The sequence below is a fragment of the Barbatula barbatula genome (assembly GCF_947034865.1).
Source record: "Barbatula barbatula genome assembly, chromosome: 21".
NCBI lineage: Eukaryota > Metazoa > Chordata > Actinopteri > Cypriniformes > Nemacheilidae > Barbatula > Barbatula barbatula.
The window spans coordinates 11,312,657-11,334,998 of record NC_136784.1 but is presented as its reverse complement, the minus strand read 5'-3'; the positions used below and the strand labels follow the sequence as shown (position 1 = coordinate 11,334,998).

At 36.4% G+C, this 22,342-nt stretch overlaps 4 protein-coding genes across 9 annotated transcripts; 2 read left to right on the top strand and 2 right to left on the bottom strand.

The window, feature by feature from the left end:
* The first annotated feature begins 4,388 nt into the window (after positions 1–4,388).
* Positions 4,389–10,653, top strand: ntaq1 (N-terminal glutamine amidase 1). 5 transcript variants are annotated; one of them, XM_079484924.1, is made up of 7 exons: positions 4,389–4,507; positions 8,745–8,851; positions 8,989–9,088; positions 9,164–9,214; positions 9,335–9,483; positions 9,559–9,683; positions 9,761–10,653. In XM_079484924.1, exons 2-7 carry the CDS (start codon positions 8,772–8,774, stop codon positions 9,862–9,864), a joined length of 609 nt encoding a protein of 202 aa, XP_079341050.1. In that variant the 5' UTR covers positions 4,389–4,507; positions 8,745–8,771; the 3' UTR covers positions 9,865–10,653. The 5 variants fall into 5 exon arrangements, with proteins under 5 accessions (XP_079341050.1, XP_079341047.1, XP_079341048.1 ...); XM_079484921.1 differs by having other exon boundaries at positions 4,404–4,507; positions 8,938–9,088; XM_079484922.1 differs by lacking the exon at positions 4,389–4,507 and adding an exon at positions 4,612–4,827.
* On the bottom strand, positions 9,960–11,930 carry psma2b (proteasome 20S subunit alpha 2b). The gene is made up of 8 exons (XM_079484919.1): positions 11,863–11,930; positions 11,415–11,491; positions 11,205–11,337; positions 10,888–11,010; positions 10,704–10,785; positions 10,530–10,603; positions 10,345–10,402; positions 9,960–10,189 (listed from the first exon to the last, which is right to left on the bottom strand). Exons 1-8 carry the CDS (start codon positions 11,901–11,903, stop codon positions 10,073–10,075), a joined length of 705 nt encoding a protein of 234 aa, XP_079341045.1. The 5' UTR covers positions 11,904–11,930; the 3' UTR covers positions 9,960–10,072.
* A 355-nt stretch (positions 11,931–12,285) lies between these two features.
* On the top strand, positions 12,286–13,933 carry LOC306910379 (zinc finger protein 706). Of its 2 annotated transcripts, XM_079484917.1 has the most exons (4): positions 12,286–12,328; positions 12,836–12,978; positions 13,135–13,265; positions 13,379–13,933. In XM_079484917.1, exons 2-3 carry the CDS (start codon positions 12,844–12,846, stop codon positions 13,228–13,230), a joined length of 231 nt encoding a protein of 76 aa, XP_079341043.1. In that variant the 5' UTR covers positions 12,286–12,328; positions 12,836–12,843; the 3' UTR covers positions 13,231–13,265; positions 13,379–13,933. The 2 variants fall into 2 exon arrangements, with proteins under 2 accessions (XP_079341043.1, XP_079341044.1); XM_079484918.1 differs by lacking the exon at positions 12,286–12,328 and having other exon boundaries at positions 12,698–12,978.
* bmp8a (bone morphogenetic protein 8a) lies at positions 13,483–20,768 on the bottom strand. Its single transcript, XM_079484916.1, has 7 exons — positions 19,594–20,768; positions 16,174–16,366; positions 15,822–15,970; positions 14,994–15,185; positions 14,827–14,906; positions 14,567–14,677; positions 13,483–14,429 (listed from the first exon to the last, which is right to left on the bottom strand). The coding sequence occupies exons 1-7, from the start codon at positions 20,096–20,098 to the stop codon at positions 14,280–14,282; spliced, it is 1,380 nt and encodes a 459-aa protein (XP_079341042.1). The 5' UTR covers positions 20,099–20,768; the 3' UTR covers positions 13,483–14,279.
* Positions 20,769–22,342: the final 1,574 nt, after the last annotated feature.

Below are 22,342 nucleotides of genomic sequence, written 5' to 3'. Positions count from 1 at the left end.
TGGATGTCTCCAGAAATAACATCTTACTTCTTGGGATCAGAAAAATAAAAGAAATAAACAGAGGTCCAAAAACAGTGCTGTTTTTCTGCGGTTCATTTAGTAACAGGTCAGTTATTTTGTTATTATTATAAAACACAACCAGTTGGTCTTAAAAATTGAAAATGTATTGACTCTGTATAAACTATATTACTTGATAAAAGCATTACAAGCCTTCCATTCAGGTACTGAGGGGGTCATTGGACGCTGGTTTGAAGTAGAGATGTTGACTAATAAGAGTACATTCTTTCTTTCAGATAAAGGTCAAGACATTTTTTGCCTCCTTTTATTTTGAAGAAGCATCATGACATTCCATTTACAAGATAACACTTAAATGAAGCCAACTATGTCATTAGTTTTAACCTAATTCTGATTTAAGAATTCTTTATTATATTTTAACAATGCTACATCCCATTAGACCACTTTAGTGCACATGCAAGATGCAATCACACTTGTCAGCTGTAGTATCATACTAAGCCCTGATTCAGAAACACATGACATGAGACAGCGCCCTGAATTGATGGCTGTCTACTATGCAGACCTCACCTTTATCACTTCAATGTCACATATTATTAATTTACTAGGATATAATGGGTAATGGGATAAAACAATGTCTTCTTTAAAGTTGTACAATGACAAAAACAGCTTCTTATGGTGTATAAAGCAGTTCATGATCATTTGTATAAGTATTAAGTCGACTTTCATTATTTTTCCAAAAAAAGTTCAGCAGCATTGTAAGAAAAATAAACACGTTAGCCATTATTGCACGTAGATGTTCAATATAAGATACAAGATAATGAAGTGCCAACACGAACTCTTGCCAGCCAGGATCAAAGTGTTATAGATTATGTATTAACCTGTGCTGTGGAACAGCACAAAATGAACACAATGGACTTGAGTGTATACACAAAAACAAAAACAAGCATAAAAAGGCGTATTTCAGCAATTATAATTTTTTTACAAAAAGCTACGTTTTTGGCAATGTCATAATTCATCAGATGTGAGAAATGGTCAAAGATGATATATTGCTGCTGTTCTTCTGAAACCTTGTATCTCCAAATTTCATTATTATTAGTTATCCTTAATGTTTGTCACTGGGTTCTACAAATATCCAACCAAAAAAATTTTTTCATAAGTTTTGTCAACTTTGTAATTTTTGAATGATGTTGACTGTGTTGTCAGTGTTTTTCCATATACTGAAAAACAGCAAATTTGGACATATGAGCATTCAGAAGAACAGCGATGATTTGTTAAAATATTTGACGGTTACATTTTGGGAGGTCAGTTCTGACCTGCAGCTTCAGTGTCTGATCTTCAGTCAGTTTATCTTCACTATCAGCTCGTCAATGGACCCAAAATTATAATATCCTCTATTGCTTATTTAACTTTGATGGTAAAGATAATAAAGTTACTCAGTAACTATAGTTAGAACATGGCTCCTTAAACTATTTGAAATCTTGAATTGGTTACTTTGGTCAAGAGTCTAGACTCAAACTATCACTTGAAGATAATATCCTTGAAATCATAACACCCACATAATCTTCTGTTTTGGCTCTTTAATTGTCGGTGATGTGGGAAGATCTTGCACAGATTAGCCTATTCCACAGCACAGTAGTTTTAGTTTCTAGCAACAATTTTATAAAGACACATTCAGTAACATTCCAGAATGTATGAATTGAGTGGTTTGACTTTCATACGTGATAATGTAAGATACTCTACTTGTTATGATAATGCTTTAATAACAGAGCTTCTTTCTGCTGATGCATGTGATAGAATCACCTGCATGAAATCTCCTGGTCAGCCATGTCCACTTTACTCTGACCTGGCAATATGTTAGCATTCCTGTTACAGGTCATCGCTTCGGCTGATAAGACCAATTACTGAGGTGGAAAATTGCTCTGACCTGACTATGTTTTGTTTTCCATGAAAATAACCTTTAAAACAGGACCTAAACTCATTCACTAACAACTTGCCATAGGCGACACTACAAGGTAACCAGCCACACTCTTGTCTGCAGTAAATCTTTAGATTTAAGATATTGCTCCAAAGCAAAATTGAAAAATGTTCTTAAATGTGCAGAATTAATCTGCAGCATACACAACAAAAAATAATCCAGATTTAATGTTATCATATGCATCGGATGGATGGCTTGTTATGACAGACAAAGAGGACTGTGGGTAGGGCCACTACACCACAGGAAGGCTGCTATTATTGATATTACTGGAAACAGGAAAACAAACTCTCTGGGAAAAATAGCTCAGATACACCTTCTTCCACGGCTGGAAATATGGGTGTATAGACCCCTGGGATCTTTTGTCAAGTCTAATAATTTAGAAATCTAAGTATTCAACAAATCACACGACAGAAGTCAGAAAGAATTTAAGTTTCCTGGCTTGCAAGTTGAACAAAAATGGAAACCAAAACACATGTGAAACTATTCTCCCACTGTTTAGGCAGTAAAGGTAATAATTTACTCCATTGCTGAGACAGATGGTGGATGCTTTTTACAAATCTCTTGGTTAATCATTTTATTCACATTTTGACCTTATAGCCAGTCATAAGACTTTGGGTCCACGCAACTTGCTCAAAGCATCCAAACAAAAGCACATGATTACATGTTCATGAACTAAAAGTTAACATCATTAACATGTTAACCCTCTGTCTTTAACCCATCATTTTTTTACCATTATGTGCTTTTATTAAAACAACACAATCCCAAAATGGTGAGGTGTTGATGGATCAAGTAATATTTACTATATTGAACATTTTATAGTTTAAACTTTCAATATGTTTATTTTATCAAACGAGTTTATATTAGGCCTTAGTGAAAGTCATGCATACACAGCTTGGCCCACTTAAAATTCAAGCCCTGTATTTACTAAACATTCAGGAGCACAGCTGCGTAAAGCCTAAATCACCCGTCACGTGTTGCTACTGTGATGAACGTGGATTATTTCACGTCCTCGTGAAGACGTGGACAACGTGTTCGTCTGGTGTGTGGGCGGGGCATATGACAATGTGTGTCAATAGGTTACTTTTTTATAAGACTATTGTCAAGAAAAGAGTAATAAATGATTTTGAATGAAATCATTTGACAGAAAGTGCTTCGGAATACAAATTTACTGCCAGAACTTGCGAATGTGTGTAAATATTTGTTTTACTCAACACAGAAATGGAGGAAATTACACATAGATAACATTCATATATTTATTTTCTTTGCCATACCGTGAATAATTTAGCACCCACATACAAGTGGTAATCTATCAAATTTAAATTCCGTGAGACAGTGATTTTTTCGTGTTGCTGTTTTCCATGACTATATCGATCATGTCTTGTTCCTCATTTCGTTTTAACAATATAGCCTATTGCAAAGCGCAATTGTAGTAAACTAATAATATTAATAAAAAGGATTTGAATGTCCCTCATATGGGGAGGGGAGGCAGTCTAAAACGTTAAAGTTTGGCATGAAGGAGCATTGTGTGTGGTGAATTATTACATACAACACACACACATTGACCGAGATCAATAAATGCTGACACTGCTTTTCTCACATCCTCAGCAATCACATAAGAGGGAAAAGAACATGCTTGCTAAATAGCTATTTTAAGACATGTCAAACAGTTTTAGACCTCCATGTGTATTTGGTGTCCTTGATCAGTGGTCAGTGTCCGAACGTGTGATTGGACAGAAAAGAAGTAAACATGTGGACATGTTCCCAAGCTGTAATTAAAAACAATAACCATGGTCTGTGTGGATAATCAAAACACAGAATTGTTTGCATAAAACAACAGCATATGAGATCAAAAAAATGTCCGAGTTAAAGTGATGGAAGAAATGTTCTTTAATGTTTTCAAATGTCAATATGATGCGTTTTTATTCCGAATTATAAGGCTATCCAGCAAGCAGGGGATGTTTTCGGAACATTGACTATGTATTAGCCTATTAGTGTTTTAAAGAAAAAAAATTATTATAATGTTTAAACAATGTTGTACGGATGCTTTTTTATTTTAAATAATATTCTTAGAAGGTTAAATGATAACTGAAAAATAACATCTTAACTGCAATATTCAGACGATGTTTTGAGAATGTTATGGGCCACAAATTATGTTCCATTACAACACAGAATAAACATTCTTACTGCAACATTCCAAAAATATTTTTAGAAAATGTTCCTTTAATGTTCTATATTAACAAAGGAATTTTTTTAAATATTATGAGAAAATTATTGATGGTGGCACATACACCCAATAGCGTCTTCCCCAGACCCTTCTCCTCCATACATTAGCTCTGTATATTAAACTGCACTATAATGATGGTTATACCATATAGATCCAACAGCAGCTTGAAATTGCGACATTTTGGTTGTCAATCAGAAAGAAAGCCGATGAGCTCATGGCCAGGCAACGCCGTTGTTCTTGACAATCTGTGTCGTGCTACCACCAGAAGATCATTGTGAAACCCGCTGTGGAAGGTAAGTGATAGAATTGGTAAAAAATTAAATATAAATGCCTAGCCTATTTAAAAATGCGTTTGTAGTGCGCATGTCTCGTATATGCGCGCCAATCTAGACCACGCGCTTTGATCAGTGAACTCGCGTCATTGTAAAATGAACGTCATTTGTTTTCCTCACGGACTCAGGTGTTTAGCGATTTCTTGGTGTTTTTGTTTATTGAATACCTTACAAATGTGAGAGAGGTTTCCGATCGATTCGACACGTCTAAGTAGGCTAAACAATATCTGTGGGTGTAAGTTTGTTTTAGATGCATATGTATCTAAAACGGAGCGCTGCAGGTAAGACAAAAATCCAATGTAAGCTTGAAGTTAACGTTAAGTATCCTAAATGTGTATTCATTTGTAAAACAAAAGATTAATACATTTATATTATGTTGTAGTCTCTGATTATTTAAACAATTTACCTTATTACTATATAAGTCTGATGATGCTGGGGTATGCAGTTGTACTGCAAATTACGCTACAATACATGAAAGTTTCTAATAAAAATGTAGTTTTTACCAGAAAATATATTATTTTACGTGTATTTTAATTTGATTATGATGTACTTTGGTATGGAAAAAATCCTTAATAGAAGTTATTAATTTTCATAGTTTTAGAAAGTAAAATTTAGGAAATATTCACTGCCTTAGTCCAGAAACTATTCTGTTATTTTAAATATCACAGTCATTGAGGATGGTGTGCGGTGGCTTGCATGCATGAAAGACACAGTGTACACATGTGGCACAAACCATTGTTGCCCTGCAGATTTGAGGATAGATAATAACTGACTAGTCACTTGCACTACACTGAAAACCCTCATACTATAAGTTGACTACACTCTGAATTGAGGGAACAAGTTTACTCATTCAACAAAGTAGTAATGGAGTCTCCCAAAACTTGTTTGTATATTTAAGATCACTGAACTTGATTTATATGTACGTGCAGATTGAAATAGCAAAATCTATGGCCTTTTAGTCATTTAAATGCTCCAGCAGTTCTTATTCTTGACCAAAACATAGTAGGCCTAAATAAACAAAACAATTCAGGTGAAAGGGCTTATGGGTTTTCCTCATTGCATACTGTTCATGTTAGTCTTGAATTTTAAGTGTATATGGCTTTTGTAGGTTAATAAATTAAATAGATGAAGCTTTTCAAATCATGGTTCTAAAACAAAGACTAATGATCCTGACCTGATTTGTAATGAATTTCTTTTGTAATTTGGCAGGTGTACAAAAATATGCAGAACATTAAGTTCATAACAAAATCAACAATAATTTATTTATTCTGCAATGCATGTTGGGAGTCATGGGGGAGATTTGTAACATATGACGGAAACCAGCAGGCATTGCAGCATGAAAAGTATATTTTTGCGTATTCACAACATTTTATATTACATTTTATCACTAGGAGAAAAAGGGCAGGATTGACCTATTGATGATGTTATCAAGCTTACTCACTATGCCCGGATGACCTTTGCTGGTTCTGCCAAGTGATTTATGTCCTTGGGGCAGGCAACACCATGTTAACCCTGGGATAACATTTCAAAGTTCATGTGAAGTTTAGGCATAAAAACAGGGTTAAAACGTTATTCATCATTTCTGATTTAGGGATAATTAAGGGTAACATTTTATTTAACAGACTAAACAATCATAGCTGATAATAATGTCCTTTTAAAAAGCTAATTTTCATAATTTCAAAAATGTCTATGTTCTGTGGCAGATTGATGGAGTTTTAAGATTGTTGCAAGTTGGTCTTAAAGGCTTGGGAGTCCTCTTACTTTCACAGATTTAGGATCTGATTTAAGCGCCAAATTCTTTGTGAAATAGTAGCAAAATTTAAGATGTCTTGTGAATATGAGACCTGATCACATCTGCTGCATTCTCACAGGTAAAGTGTTCGGTGTCAAGAGCCCAACTAGAGAAGCAAGTTATCACCATAATGGTGATTTAAATGAAACAACATGAACACGTGTAAATATGAGCTTTTGTACATGTATTACAGAAATAAGGTCAGACTTTGTCAATTGAAGTAAAATTTTCAAAAAACAGGTGAACCATATGTAAAAGAATGCCAAATTTGTATTCACATTAAATGCTGGGTCTGGTTTTCTTAGTGTGTATGTAAAGAGCTTAAGAAGATGAAGATATCTAACTGGGAAATAACTGGGAAAACTGTCAAAACGTATTTTAGGGTGAAATGTCCCAATAGATTTGGAATGTTTTTATCCCACCTTTTAGGTCAACGTTCTGGAAACAAAAAAATAACACTACCTACTGAAAACATTTAAGAAACGTTAGGATGGATAATGTTCTAGAAATGTTATTATAGATGCGATTTTTGTAATGTTTTTTGAGTGTTTTCCTATCATTAAAGAGACAGTTATGGGATCCTAGCATTCAAGAGAACGTTCTGGGAACTAAATTAAAACTACCCACTGAAAACAGTAATGCACATTGCTTGGTAATAATCTCAAAACAAAAATAAATTCTAGCTGGGTACTTGTATTGGAGTGACTTTCCAGTAAGCTTGCTGCCACCCTGTGGTAACTGCAAAACGAATAAACTTGATTCAATTGTTTTAAATTCCACCTTATTTGCATGTATCTGATGTTGTGTTAATCGCTTATTTGCATTCTATTCAAGTTGTTTTGTCAAAAACGTGCATCATAATGTACTGACATGCACATACCCTGCTGGAACGCAAACATCTGGCAGACATACTTATGTCTGCTTTTATATCTCCAAGAAGTCCTGTCATATAGACAGCCAGAAATAGCCTGTATCATTTAGAATGGATGTATAACATAGCAGATTCTTTAGCAGACATCTTACACACGTACCTGTTCCATCTGTGAATTAACTAACTTCTAGGCCACATTAATACCCAGAACTTTTATTAAAGACATAGATTAAAAACTTGAATACGCCGAAAGTTCAATCTTCTCATTAGTACAAAAATAAAGCACAAGTCTATTTCTACCTTTACCAGCATATCTTATAGATGCATATATGTGAGCCGTCGAATTCACATCCTAATGAGTTAAAGTAATAAAAATTTGCTGGGTTATAGCCACTGAGGGTTTCAGACTGGTCATAACACAGTGTGCCTCTTGATATTGTAAACGGCCCTTGAAACACGTGCTTTGCATCACTTGCCTGTAAACTTAACCTCACTTTTGTTTGCTGGAACGTTGCAAATTGGTAGAATTGGCTAATGAGCAACAGCATTTCCATATTCATCCATCTGTAGTGTCTGATTGGAAGGAAATTCCCGGAAACTTGTCGATTTTGCCGTTGAAATTAGCATTTTTGGAGTAATACGGCACTTTACATGGCTCTCAAAGCTCTTTCGGTCTCTGAAAACAAACGGTCTCAGCTTTTTCGTAATCTGTCCAGATATGAAAAAACACTTTATGATTTTAATTGGAATGTTTAGCAGATTTAGTTCACATACCTTAAATGGGAGCATCCCGTTCGGTGAATCTTGCTGCAACAAGCTTTACGTATGTCCCTGTAGTTTAACTTTTGTATTTGCCTCTTTTAATGCCACTAGATGTCGGCAGATGTTACATCCTTCGTTCACAGCGTTAACCATCATGTGCGCTTGGATCTTCAGCGAGGACCGAAACAAAACACCTTTTCTTCCGTTTATATTGAGCCTACAACTTTCATTGAATCGATAGGTGTCGCATTCAATTAGTGCAGCAATTATCACAGGTGTTAATGTGGGCGCGGATTCTGAATATATCGCCTTGACAATTAACATACGTTTAAAAAAAGTCAAAAATTATGTTTTTTTGGACAGGTAAACTTTTGTTATGTATTAAGTTATGTATACACAACAGAATATCCAAATCACAAATGTTATTTCATCATGCATGTAGCTCAGTGGTAAGAGCATTGAGTCAACGTAAGGTTGTGGGTTTGATCCCAGGGGATTGCAGATACCCATGTATAAATGTATAGGATAATGCAATGTAAGTCGCTTTGGATAAAAAACAGTCAAGCAAGCTATCTGTGCTTTTGTTAATGTCAGCAAATTAGATTTGCAATTCACAGGACGAACACTGTTCCGAATCACGTCGGAACGACAAATCTGCAAAAGTTCATTACGGACTAAATAAAGTGTAACACTGTCCCGCGAGTTAAATCACCTATTGAGGATTACAGTACACCCTCCAATATTTGTATTTTCTCATGTCGTTATTATTACAGGACGATATATTCTAACACGGAGGGAAAATGAACGAAGAAAGAAATGTGTCTGAATATGCAAGTATTACTCCATCTAGAAATGAATGTGTATACACCAGGTGTTACTGGTATGTTACATTATATTTACATTTTTATTTGACTATATGAATTCATAAAGTGTTCTGTTTAAGTAGTCAGTGGATTTTTGATGCAGGTATTTAGAGGCACTGGCTTGGTCGTTTCTTTTAAACACGTTTGTTTTCAGTGAGGAGAATGTGTGGAAATTGTGCGAATGTATAAGAGATAAAGGGACCTGCTCTTTGGATGAAGTGTATGCGGTCTTTATATCAAATGAAAGAAAAATGGCGAGTATAACGTACTGGCTTTTTTCACTGCAGATTTTAATAAATGCAGTTGTTATAAATACGTTTTTAATGCAGGTACCCATTTGGAAACAAAAATCCAGTCGAGGAGATCAACCAGTAATCTGGGTGAGTATTTTAATAGGAACATTACTTTCAATTATGAAGAAATGGCATCCATCATATTTTCCATAAATGCATAGTCTATATTTGTCTAATATGGGATTTTTTACAAATGCCTGCTTTTAGGATTACCATGTTATTTTGCTGCACAGAAGTAAACAAGGACAAAGCTTTATCTACGATCTAGACACAATTCTCCCATTTCCTTGTATATTTGATGTATATTCAAAGGAGGCCTTTAAATCTGATGAGAATTTGAGACCTGATTTTTGGAGGCAAGTATCTGATCTGAAATTCACCTTTGTTGATACATTATGTGAACAAAGTATGCTTACATGTATGTATTTAAGGAAGCTTCGTGTCATACCAGCAAACATCTACCTACAGAAGTTTGCTTCTGATCGGTCACATATGAAGCATTCTGATGGCAGCTGGCGTATGTCACCTCCTGCATATCCTTGTATCGAGACATCAGGTATCACATCCCTAATATTTAATAAATATCCTGTTTTTTTTCACTGTCTAACACCGTTTATCATGCTCTCTTCACAGACTGTAAAGCCAATCTTGATGACTTTATATGCATGGATGTAAGAGTGGGCTATGGAGAAGTTTATGAACTTTCAACATTTGATGAACACTTTGGTGTAAAATAATATGGTTGAAATGTTACATGACAACGCATCTCTTATCTAAGGAAAGCCAGACAGGTCATTCTTACAGAAATAATTGAGATGTGACAATTTGTAATAATTTGCAACCTTTTATGAAGTCAGTTACACAGATGTTCAAGTAATAAAAAAAGTGAAATTTAAACAACCAATCAATCCAAAATGATATTCAACAGTTGTAGTGCTGTGATTTTTAAGCAATTGCTGCCAGGTAATCCTTCACCTCACCAGGCGTGAGTCTACGGAATCCTGCTTCATTGCAGATGCCCACCTCTATATTGTCCTCAGTCATCTGACCTTCAAAGCTTTCCTATGGGAATACAAGTAAAAAGTCTAAGCAATAATGGCAACCCAGCGATTGACACAATTCCAACTGTGTATTCTAGTGAAACCTTTACTAAATCTATTGAATCTTTATTGTTGATTGGGAAACTTGTGTGAGAAATTGTCAATAGAGAAACTCACTTTTAAAGTTAAGATGGCAGTGTGTATAGCATCTTCAAGTTCCAGATCTTCATTATATCTGTAATGGAATAGCACACAGCAAAACTTAAATTACTTACATGCATACTATATAGAATATTTCTGCAGTGGATTCAACACAATAGCAATTTTTAGCCAATATGGTGATTGTACTATAATTTAAATACCTTTTTTCAAGGAATGTTTTTCCATTGACGTGGTTCTTTCCCATTGCTGTGGCTTTCCAGGCAAAATATGCTCCCTATGGGATGTGATTATTATTCCTTATTTCACAATAAATGGTTGTATGATAAGAAAAACACAAAAGAGTAAACAAAAGTTTGTGAATGTTTATTTTGTACCGATGGGTCTGATTGATACAAGTAGGGGCGATCCTCATCCCAACCAGCAATCAGAAGAGAGACTCCAAATGGCCGCACACCACTATAAAACATGGTAAAAAACAGTTCATATAATATTTTATATTTATAATGTATATAAGTAAAATATAGGAATTTAAGATGCTTAGATTGTAAGTGACCATACCCTGACTGTGTGTATTCTTGCATAACTGAAGCCACTCTCTGTACCAGCTGGCCTGTGGGGATCGGCTCCTGATATACCAGGTAATACTGCTGGGCCAGTTTTCTTGCTCTTCTGACCAGCACCCTGTAAAAAATAGAGCATTCAGATATTCAATCTGTCCAGACCATCTACACAATACATATAAGCACAGCTAAAAGTGGCAACTCACTTGGAAAATGTGTGTGTTTACTTTCTTAATTAATTATGCTATAGGTTATATGGATATTATATTTTCAAAATTTTATACATGTTATAAATAAAATGAAGTCATTCAATACCTGTAGTCGGGACCCATTCCACTGTACACTATGCCTATGTGTTTGGTTATAGGTTCAACTTTGTGTACGCTTTGCTCATCATACAATATAGATTTCTGTTTCTTTTCGGTTGCCAGAACAACTCCATTTGATGCTGCAAAAGAAAAAAATTAAATGCAATAGAAAGAAAACGATTATAATATGCCTATTATCACATTAAAACGAATATACCTTTTATCCCTACAGACGGAGCACCAGCTGCAACCGCGGATAAGGCATATTCAATCTGCACCAGTTTGCCAGAGGGGCTAAAGTGATCAAGAGACATTAGATTAATAAAAAAATATCTGAAAACGAAACTTGATAAAAGACACGACTAAACAGGCACAAAAAAACTAAATGCCCCACAATGTGTTTTTATTAAGACAGAATATATCAAACAATTTTACAGTTTCAGTTTTAAAGTATCAGAATTTTTAGTTTGCTCAAGGTACAAGCCGTTCTGTGAATATATTACTAGCATCATGACAGTGCATCTCCGATGTTACACAAAACTTCGTCCAAGTAACGCTAGTGGACATTTCGAAGAAAAGACATACAACTTTATTTTAAACATAGTAAAAAGAGATGTACAGCGGCACACTAAAGCCACGCAGTGATGAATAAAAACAAGAAATACCTAAATGTTGTCAGAGAGAAACTGTAACCCCGGTCTGCCATTTTTGTCCTGTGCTCCGGAAATACACGCTGAGCAATTCGTCAAAATAAAAGCTGCCTTATACTCCGTGGACAATTAAAATAATATCCTCATAATTAACTGTTTATTAAAATCTAAAACATATGTTTTTAAACATACCATATTATCTTAATATTTCGTTGCGATGGTCAAATAAAAGAACGTAAAAGCTTTAGAAAAATGTCAATATGATCACATCACAGACATTTTCATTTACATACAAGATATTTACATTGTTTTATTTTAAAGTATTCCTCACACACAGGTTGGAACTTCAAACTGTTACACCTTATGTACTATTTTTTGTTAAATTAATTTTGAAAAACCTTTATTTTTTAAGCGGCGTCGTTAGCGGACGTTGTTCATCTGCGTCATAGGGATTCACTTCCTACAGTGTCGTAACGCCGAGGTATTGTCTCTAAATGTCGTTTATTTTTATGTTTGTGTTGGTTTGAATGGGTCTGTGGTCAAAATCCTTGTTCTTTCTATGTCAGGTCACTCTTCGTATGATAATTACACGGTTTAGAGAGAGTTTTAAGAACAGCGTTGTGTCGCCGGATGAGGAAGAGCTCATGTGGTCTTCGCGCTCTCTTTGTTTTCATTTTTTTGCCCATTAAAATTATTTGTGTTTATAGTTAAAGTAACTGAATATGTGTTTAACGTTGCAGCTTAAACCAATTTAGCTGGAAACGTTTAAAATGGTCGCTACCGACTGCCTTACATCTTGACAATTTCGATCTCACTCTGCTATAAACTCAATCCTACTATTATTATTCTCTTTGAAACAGTTGTTTTAGTCGAAAAGTATCCGCTTAGGCTTCATTAAAACGTGTATAGTTCAGATCTTTGTTATTCGGTCTCCTTGTCTGAATCGACACTTGTTGAGTAACTACATTTGTATCCATATGTTGTTTAGAGAAGGCCATGGCTCGTGGGCAGCAGAAGAAACAGTCTCAACAGAAGAACGCAAAGAAAGCAGCTGAGAAGAAGAAATCTCAAGGAGCAGATCAGAAGACGGCGGCTAAAGCAGCACTTGTCCACACATGTCCTGTCTGCAGGGTGAGACTGCCATGTGTCAGTCTTGTTTAAGCTTGAGATGTTCCTAGAAAGATGTGACTTCAGCGGTATTAAAATATATTACTTTAAAAAGCAATGGGAGCAGAATTGCAAGTTAGCTTGAGCCACTATTAACATGCTTTATTGCACATTTTATAGACACAGATGCCAGACCCCAAGACGTTTAAACAGCATTTCGAAAGCAAACATCCAAAGTCTCCTATGCCTCCAGAATTGGAAGACGTGCAAGCTTAAGAGACACAAGAAACAAACATGGACCCAAAACAGGGGTAAGTCCAATAGAATTGTGATTATCAAATGTAGAAATTGTGAGCATTACAAATATGCGTATCTCTTTGTTACTGTGATTTAGATATTTCATAATAATGGTCCTATTTTTCAGACCCCGGGGGAAGAAACGGCATGGCTTCAGCCAACTGACTCGACTGTATTCCACAAACAGTAACCCTGGACCCAGGTGTGGATACAATGACAAGGAGATTTTAGGAAGGACTCTCACCAGCACTCGCTCGTTTATTTTTATATGTGCATATTGCTTCCACCTATTCCAAATGTGCTGTGTGACCTAACAGTCTCATTGTCATGAGCTGTAACTCGGCATATTTATTCAAAACATATTTTCCCATGTTGATGTTGTCCCTGTAAAGTTAGATTTTTATTTAAATATGATTAGGCGCTATCCACCATACTTTTGAGAAGTTATCAGAAAATGCCTCTGTATGCCTTTATCTTTTAACCGTGAGCCAAAATGAAAAGGTGCACCACTGTGTGTATTATAATAGTAATGAGCAGGATTGGCATGAATTGTATTATGAAACATGCTTGAAAGGATTGCAGATGTGACACAAATACTCTTGTTCTAATAGACTGATGAGTCAGGACACACTTTTGGTACATTTTTTTCTAAAGTTTTCAATAAATGTGTATGCATATAGTCAGTATTTGTCATCAATTTTGTTTTGCTTGAAGTGTTACATAAGATTACCAGTGATAAACAATTGCACATCGAAAGGCAATCCAAAGAATGTGCCAGGCATAGCTATAATACCTATTATTTAATATATTATAGCACCTTCTGTTATGAAAAAGCAACATGTATTTTAATTCTAATTGGATAAATTGCATGTACACAGCATAACTTTCATGCATACAATGATGCCTATATACCATCAGAAAAGATTTTAGATTAGGGCACTTGTTTGTGGCTAAAAATTACTTTTTACATCACAAATGGTACTTCAAAGATTTTTTAACTTGAATGAACGAGCAATACTGTACGGGAGTTATAAGCAGCCACAGTGCTTAACTACCATATTTCGATGTTTTTTGAGAATGACGTTGTTGTTGTCATCATAGAAGAGCACAGAGATGGGGCTGAGTTTGGTTGGAGCACAGCAGGCCTTAGGCACTTCATTTGGCTTTAAAAGATGAACCTGAAAAGATAATGAGTCAGTACAGATGACCTATTATCAACCAATTCATCATAATATATGGGATAATTCATATTTTGGACAGATCTGAAAGTGGTTCTGGGTGTTTAATACAAATAGTCTAAGCACAAATTGTGTACCAGAGCCTGGATTGTGGCATGGTTTGTGGCATTCATGCAGGAACTCAAAGGATAGTCACATTCACCATCACAGTAATATGCCGAGTATCCTGGAGGGGCCAAAACCCAATCCTGGAAAAAAAAAAAAAACTTTTTAAATGTAGTCAAAAAGCAATTTGCTTTTAATAGAAACAATGAAATGACGTCAGTGAATTCCTCTAATTATTCATTCAAATGCAACATCCCAAAATGTCATAGTGAAACAAATGTCTATAACTTACCCTCCAACCAAGATCACTGAAGCTGACGTAGAGTTCATGTTTTTTACAGGCCAGGCGTCCACTGCTGGCATGATTTTGGTCTGGAATGTGTAAGATCAGAGGCCAGATCATTTTATATGCTCCTTTAAAGCACAATATGCCTTCGTAAACTTGTTATTGTGGCTCACCAAATATGCCGGGTCTGTTGGGGTGTGGCAGGTCATGCTTTGGCTTTTTCTTGCGAGGATTGTTGTGTCTAACAGCGCGAGGTGGGCGGCAGGGGGCTTGACTTGCTCTGAAAAACGTCACCATGAAGGGCTGCTTAGAGCGTGGCCCTCGACGGCCAACCAGACCCACCCACCCGGCAGACAATGAGCGGTCTGTGAAAAAAGATCAAAACCGTTTAGCTATGAAAAATATTGCACCACTTAAAGTGAGGCGAACTGGAAAAAATTGCCTCAAATTTTCCACTTTTGCTATGGTAACTGCTCAAATACCTTTTGGAAAACTTTAAATGGACAGTTCACCCAAATATAAAAATGCAGTCATCATTTACACACCTCAAGTTGTTCCAAATCAGAATACATTTTTTGTTCTGATGAACACAGAGAACAAGACATCTGTATGAATGCTTGCAACCAAACAGTTCTTTTCTGTTTTATTTCCTACATTCTTCAAAATATATTTTGTGTTCTTCAGAACAAAGATATTTATAAAGCAAAGTCTTCTAGTCAATGGTGGCCCAGAACTGTGTGGTCACAAGAATTCTTTCAAAAATCTTTCTCTGTGTTTATCATAACAAATGTGCAAATTTTCCTTTTCGGGTGAACTGTTCCTTTAAATCATTACTAATTATCATGGGATCACAACTATAATAGCAGAAGATAACCTTGGTATCAATCAATATTTGCCAAGTTAAATACAGTAAAACTTGTTTGGTTGGCCATCGTGGTGAATCTTTTTCCTGGGAAACAATAAGCCAATAAGTACCGGAGCTGGATATCGAAATAGCTCACCTTCCTCGGTTTCCACATAAAGACGGATACCAAGGTTGCTTCGAGGATTGAGAAGCCAGCGATTGCTCGCAGAAGTCACATCAAATGCTAACCAGCCTTCCTGACCTGTGGGCACAGACTGCATGTCCAACAGTACTAACTCGGGCTCCCTGTCAAAACCAACATCAAAATCAAGCAATACCTTTAAGATGTTTATAATTGAAAGAAAATTCTTTAATCTCACCGTAACCCAAATCATTATCAATGTGTTAACTGGTAACAGTGCTGAGAGTAATCATAAGGGTATATACATGCATTTTCTAAATATGAATATTTTAGTAATATAAGTCACAAGTAATATCTTTGTATTGACCTGTATCGTTTCTCCCTCTGAATTTCATAGACAGAGATATGAAGAGTGCGATTTGCACGCCACCCCACAGGAAGAGATTTATAGATACGAAATTCAGCGGCGGTAACCGTCTCTCCCTGAGGAAGCGGAGTCAGATCGAAGCGGAACTCTTTCCAATAAGGGCGAGGCTGGAGTAAATCCTTCTCCTGCTCCACTGTGGTCAGAGATGAAGACAGACATTAGAAAGTGAATCAGACAGAAAATCAACGTGTGATGAAAATCCCCTTCTGAGTTCGAACCTGTACGACCTACTTTGTTCTGCAGAACACAATTTTAAAGAATGTTGGTCACTGAACAACGGCGGTACCCACTGGCTTGCATTGGTTTTGTCCATACAATAGAAGTAAACGGGTAACACCGCTGTTTGGTTACCAACATTCTTCAAAATATCTTCTTTTGTGTTCTGCGGAAGAAAGAAAGTCATACATGTTTGGAAAGTTAAGAGGGCTAGTAAATGATGACAGAATTGTCATTTTTGGGCGAACTATCCCTTTAAGATGATGCCTTTGAGGGTTGATTGACACGAGAAGATGGAGGAACATAAAGAGGCCGCAGTCATGGCCCTGCAGTAGAGTAATTACAGGCACTGCGACTCTGACTGCAGCCCTGCACGCAACCACTAATAACAGTCCAGCGTTGTATTTTTAGAGGAGTAGCCAATAGTATTTTCATCCACTTCATCTTATTTCTCTTCCTTTCAGTGGGGCCTGTAATTCCACACAGCTGTGTGCCCACAACACAACATCACACGGTCTGCGTGAGGTGGACCGGGCTTTGTAAATTCCCCAAAATCAGGATTCACATTTAGAACCAACCAGAGAAATGGAAAACACTAGTGTTTAAGACAATTGGCAGGAGTGGAGTATGTAAAACTACATGGTGGTAAAATCTGCCGATACATGGTGTTCAGGGTGGTTGCTAAGGTGTTCTGGGAGGTTTTTGTATATTGCTATACAGTTGCTAGGGTGCTGTGGTCCAGGCTGTGCTTAGGTTTTCTAAGTGACTAGTTACTGTTGGGTTAGCTAGAAAACTCTATAGTAGCAATCAGTGCTGGGCAAGTTACTCTGAAAAAGTAATGAATTACTAGTAACTCATTACATATTCAATAGTATTGGATTACTCTTATTTTTTCTATAATTTAATTACAGCTACTTTTGATGTAGTTGAACTAAATACGGTGTTATATATTCAATATTGAAAATGACATTAAAATGATAAGCATAACTTTAAAAGGTGTGCTTTAATGTATCCTTCTCACATTTGTATACTTTGGTCAGTTAATAAGAATCATTTATGCAGTGATTTATTATTTATTGAAATGAATTAAATAAGCCGTTTCATGTCTATCCTTGAATCAATTCTAATCAAGGTTGATGTAGTTAAGTAATTAGTTACTAGTAATTAATTACTTTTTTAGAGTAACTTACCCAACACTGGTGGCAATACACTTACACTCACAACCAAGTGTTTTCCCATCTCACAAGATTTTTTGGTCCCTGATATGGCTTATGGTTCTTTTTCAATTGACTGAAAAGTCAATTTATTATTTCAGGTCCTCCATTTCCTCAACACTGCATATTTCAGCCCTTACAAAGTTTATTTAAGTAGAGTATAAGGAGTATAGGAATAGCACTAAAAACGGAAAAAGAAGTGTGCTTTCAGTCTACTTTGTCGTAAACTATGTTCAGGATACTACTGTTACACAGTTTACCCTTGAAAGTATTTCTTTAGTCCCAAGTATTAAAACATACACTGTAAAACACTGCTGTAGTTTTGCCAGTAACTTACTGTAGATTTAATTTACAAATTTATTTTAAACATAAATTCACAAATTATATATAAGACTAAATATCTAAGGTCACTTTTCTTGTAATGTATCATGATTTAGGAAGTTTCAAATATTTTTATTAAAAATACAAAACAAAAACTGCTTAGGAAGAATGTAATTATTGCAGCGTCTCTTCTTGCTCATTTTGAATCTCAAAAGTCAAAGTGTTTTAATTTTGGTTACAGTAAAGTTGAACTACAATTAAAAACAGTACTAGTAGGAAAGTAATTAAATCTACAGTAAGTTACTGACAAACCTGCTGCAAAACTACAGCAACGGTTTACACTAGACATGTCAGGCGCATCCAGTGTGGACAAAATTTTAAATTATAATGTGTTCTAGTGCGTTTCTAATGTCTTTTGTCGTGTCACGCCGGTCGTGTCTGGTCTAGACATGGTGTTATACTTCCAAAAATAGGACTTACTACATAAAATATACTTAATACTATAGGCCTACTTAAACTTTGGTTGAAGGGATACTCCATCCCAAAATAATAATTCTGTTATCATTTACTCACTCTGCACCTGCATTCATTTCTTTGTTCTGATGAACACAAAGGTTGATATTTGGAATGATGTAAGCAACTGACATTTCTGGGACATCATTGACTACCATAGCAGGAACAATTATTGTATCATTTTATTGACAAAAGAAGATACTTTGAAGAATGTAGGGAAGCAAACAGTTATGGGGCACTTTGGACTACCATAGTGATCTTTCTTACTATGGTAGTCAACGATGTCCCAGAAATGTCAGTTGCTAACATTCTTCCAAATATCTTTGTGTTCACCAGAAAAAATATATTTATAAAAGTTTGAAACTGCTTGGGGGGGTAATTCGTGAACTTGATGTATACTTCAAGGGAGGTAACATTCATGTCCTTGTAGCCTCATTAGTCACGTAAAAAAAGGGTTGATACTGACCAGTGATACCAGGGCAGGAAATACATGGAGAAAGAAGCAATCATTTTAAATGGGATGTTTAACTGTTATTTGTTTCGTAACAGATAACAATCATCTGTGCTTGGACTGAAAGGAGAAGAGATGTGATACCAGGTCTCAGTGAATCACTTTGTCCATCTCTCTCATTATAACACTGTTCCAGAACCAGTAGCAAATATTAAAGTTACTGAATGACATATAACATTCATAACTGAGGCATATTCAAAACCTGTATGCATTCTCTTCTGTGAGACACAAAAGATATTTTAAGAAATGTCTCAGTAGTTTTGTGTCCATACAATGGAAGTCAATGCGGTGTAATGTTGTTTGGTTATCAACACTCTTCAAAATATCTTCTTTTATGTTCTCCAGAAGAAAGAAAGCCATACCGGTTTGAAATGAGTAAAATCATGAAAGAAATGTCCTTGTTTCAACATTTCTTTAATGTTTTTAAATGGTCTTCTCTTGTTACCTCTGATATTCAAACAAACATCCTCTGTGCATTTAAGTGCGGTATACTTCTCAGGGCCACTGGATTGTTTGCATTTACATTTGTTGGTTTAAGTCATAGCGCTGCCAAAGTATATTAAACCCCAGCCAGCTGTCACTTACCCAAGTTGACAAAACTCATAACTGTATCTGCCTCACTGACCACCGTGCCAAGGGGCGGCGTGTGTGTGCTTAAGGTGGGCAGTGCGGCGTGGCTGACAACCTCTGGACTAAACCCCAAGCCTGGTCCATCATCATCATCAGATGACACGGCATGGTAAAGGTCCAGCATAAAAAGTGGGGCAGAAGAAGGAGGGCGGAGGGGTGGGTGTGGTCTCGGTCGCCCGGGCAGCCCTAGAAGAGACAAAATCTCCTTCTGCATCTCCTTCTTTTCCCGACCGCTCAGCCTACGGAAGCTGGAATGTGCAACCCCTTCCACCTGACCCCAAATGCACAGCAGAGCGCAGAGAGGGAGGAAGACAGCCAGAGGGAAAAGCCGCTGTCGGCTTTGGATTCTGCCACCGTTGCCACAGTTCGCGTTCCTCCCTCTGCTGCGGTACGACGGTAAAAACTCAGTCTCATGTTTGTCCAGTGGTGTGGCACTGTGGTTTGAAGAGTTCTGTTCCATTGCTGCCGTCTTACCTTACTTTTTCTTCTGTAGAGATCTGTCCAGTCCTTAAAGTTGTTTGCGCTTTAAACGCTTGTCTAAAAATTCAACTTTGAGTAACACGAGAAGTTAAAGCGGTCATTGTTTACTACTAAGATCTACTCTTAACAAGCATTACTCATGATGTCACTAGCCAATCCTGTCTTTCTCTCCTTATCAATAGACGGCTCATGGAGCTCAAACAATGTTTTCGAAACTTGAAGAGAAAACAAACAGGTGTCCTTGTCGATTACTTTTGTCATAGATGATCTCACAGCTGAAGAGTATATGTTAAATGAGCACAGTCAGAACGTGAAATTAAAGTCTTTAGTTCCAATAAATACAAACCAAAGGCCTCACAGCCATCAGCCTTCAAAGGTTCAAGCTCTTCAAAGGTTTCCGGATCAAATGCACCACCTGCTTCGGCTCCTTTTGAAAAGATTTGACTCGTAACTCCAAGATGATTCAATCCTCTATTTAAGTAGAACCGAAAGATAAATTACATTCTTGCGGTAATCCATCAGTAGCAGGCTTAATAAGGTCTAATCCAACAAGTATAAATATCCAAGAACTCTGTTCTGTTGAAATGCATTTGACAGTTATGATTTCCTCAGCATGTGTGCTGAATGCGTTGAAGGCATAATCTGAGCACGGGCGATCTCGGTCTCTTCAAGATACGCACCACGGAGAGGGAGTGTTTCAAAGTCTCCTCCCTCTCTTCCCAGAGACCTTCTCACCTCAGTCTCAATCTACAATATCAACCGTCTCATCTTGTACACATACTTCACAAATTGCTGACAATTCTCATGTGGTTTGGAATCAAGATCCAAGATCCAGGTTGTGCACAGAATAGAACTGAGGTTTCACATCTACAGGCGTATGAAAAATATTTGTATTCTGCGTTTTAAATAGTAGCCAAGAGGTAGACTCAAGTGGCCAAGATCATTATTGTTTCACTGACTTTCTGAAGATTCTTGGGTCATTTTATCCTTGTTTTTTTTGTATTTTTGGACCTATGTTGTTTATGAGATTGAGGAGGAAAATACAGATGAGAGAGGGGGCATGGGATTGGGATATGACATCTTTTTTGTATGATCTATTATTTTATATACTTGCCCACTTTGTATTTTGTGATTTGTTTTTGTTTTAGATCTCGCAGTGCTTTGCTTCATTTGATATACATTTGAACCCTTTTCATATAATTCATCATAATCGTTGTATTTTGTATGAGGGATAGTTCACCGAAGTATAATAATTGTGTTAAGGTGTGCTCACCATATAGTCATTTCAAACCTATGACATCCGTCCTACTGCGGAACACAGAAAAATATATTTAGAAAAAGGTTCCTAACCAAAAATGGATGGTATCCATTCACTATAGGATGTACACAAAACCAATGCAAGTCAATGTGCACCATCAGTTATCTGTTACCAACATTCTTTCAAGTATCTTCATGTCTTATTTTGTGCTCTGCAAAAAAAATAATATTTGAAATGACAAGAGGGTGAGTAAATAATCAAATAGTTTTAGTTTCTGGGTGAATTATCACTTTAAGACTTTAGGTTGTCATATTATAAAATGCTACATTAAATATATGCATAAGAATCTGCCAGCACAATTTAAAGAATCAGTAACACGTTATAAAAGGTCAAAGCATCTTAAGATGGAGATCATTCCTTTTAAGCTATATACACAGTGTACTGTATTTCTGTAAACTACCACAAATGTAAACAATGCTAACAGACTTAACAAACATTACACAGTTTACTATTTTGTTTAAAATCAAACAAAACACAAAAACATGTGCAAATAGGCCAATTGCTCTAATAGTTCCTTGAAAAAACACATACAATTAATGTAGCATAAAAACACAGAAATCGTATAGCAGAAATGTGAGATGCCCAGAGTTCTTGGCTCGATGATGTGCATGGCGTTCGGTGGGAAAGGATGTGAGTGGGTTTAAATATTTGTATATAAACACAGACACACAGCTGCAGAAAGGAGATGATGGAACACCACCCTTCCCAAACCCCATCCGCTCCATCTAACCACCAAACATACACAGAGACCAGTACAAACACACACACTTAACACACTCTGAAGACCACAGGTGACTTACACACACGCCAAAAACAAAAGGTGCTCCTGTGATGGCTCAAACCTTCTTTTTAAATGCCTGAATGACGAGATCTAAATCCTAAGAGTTAAAAACTGCGCGTACACAC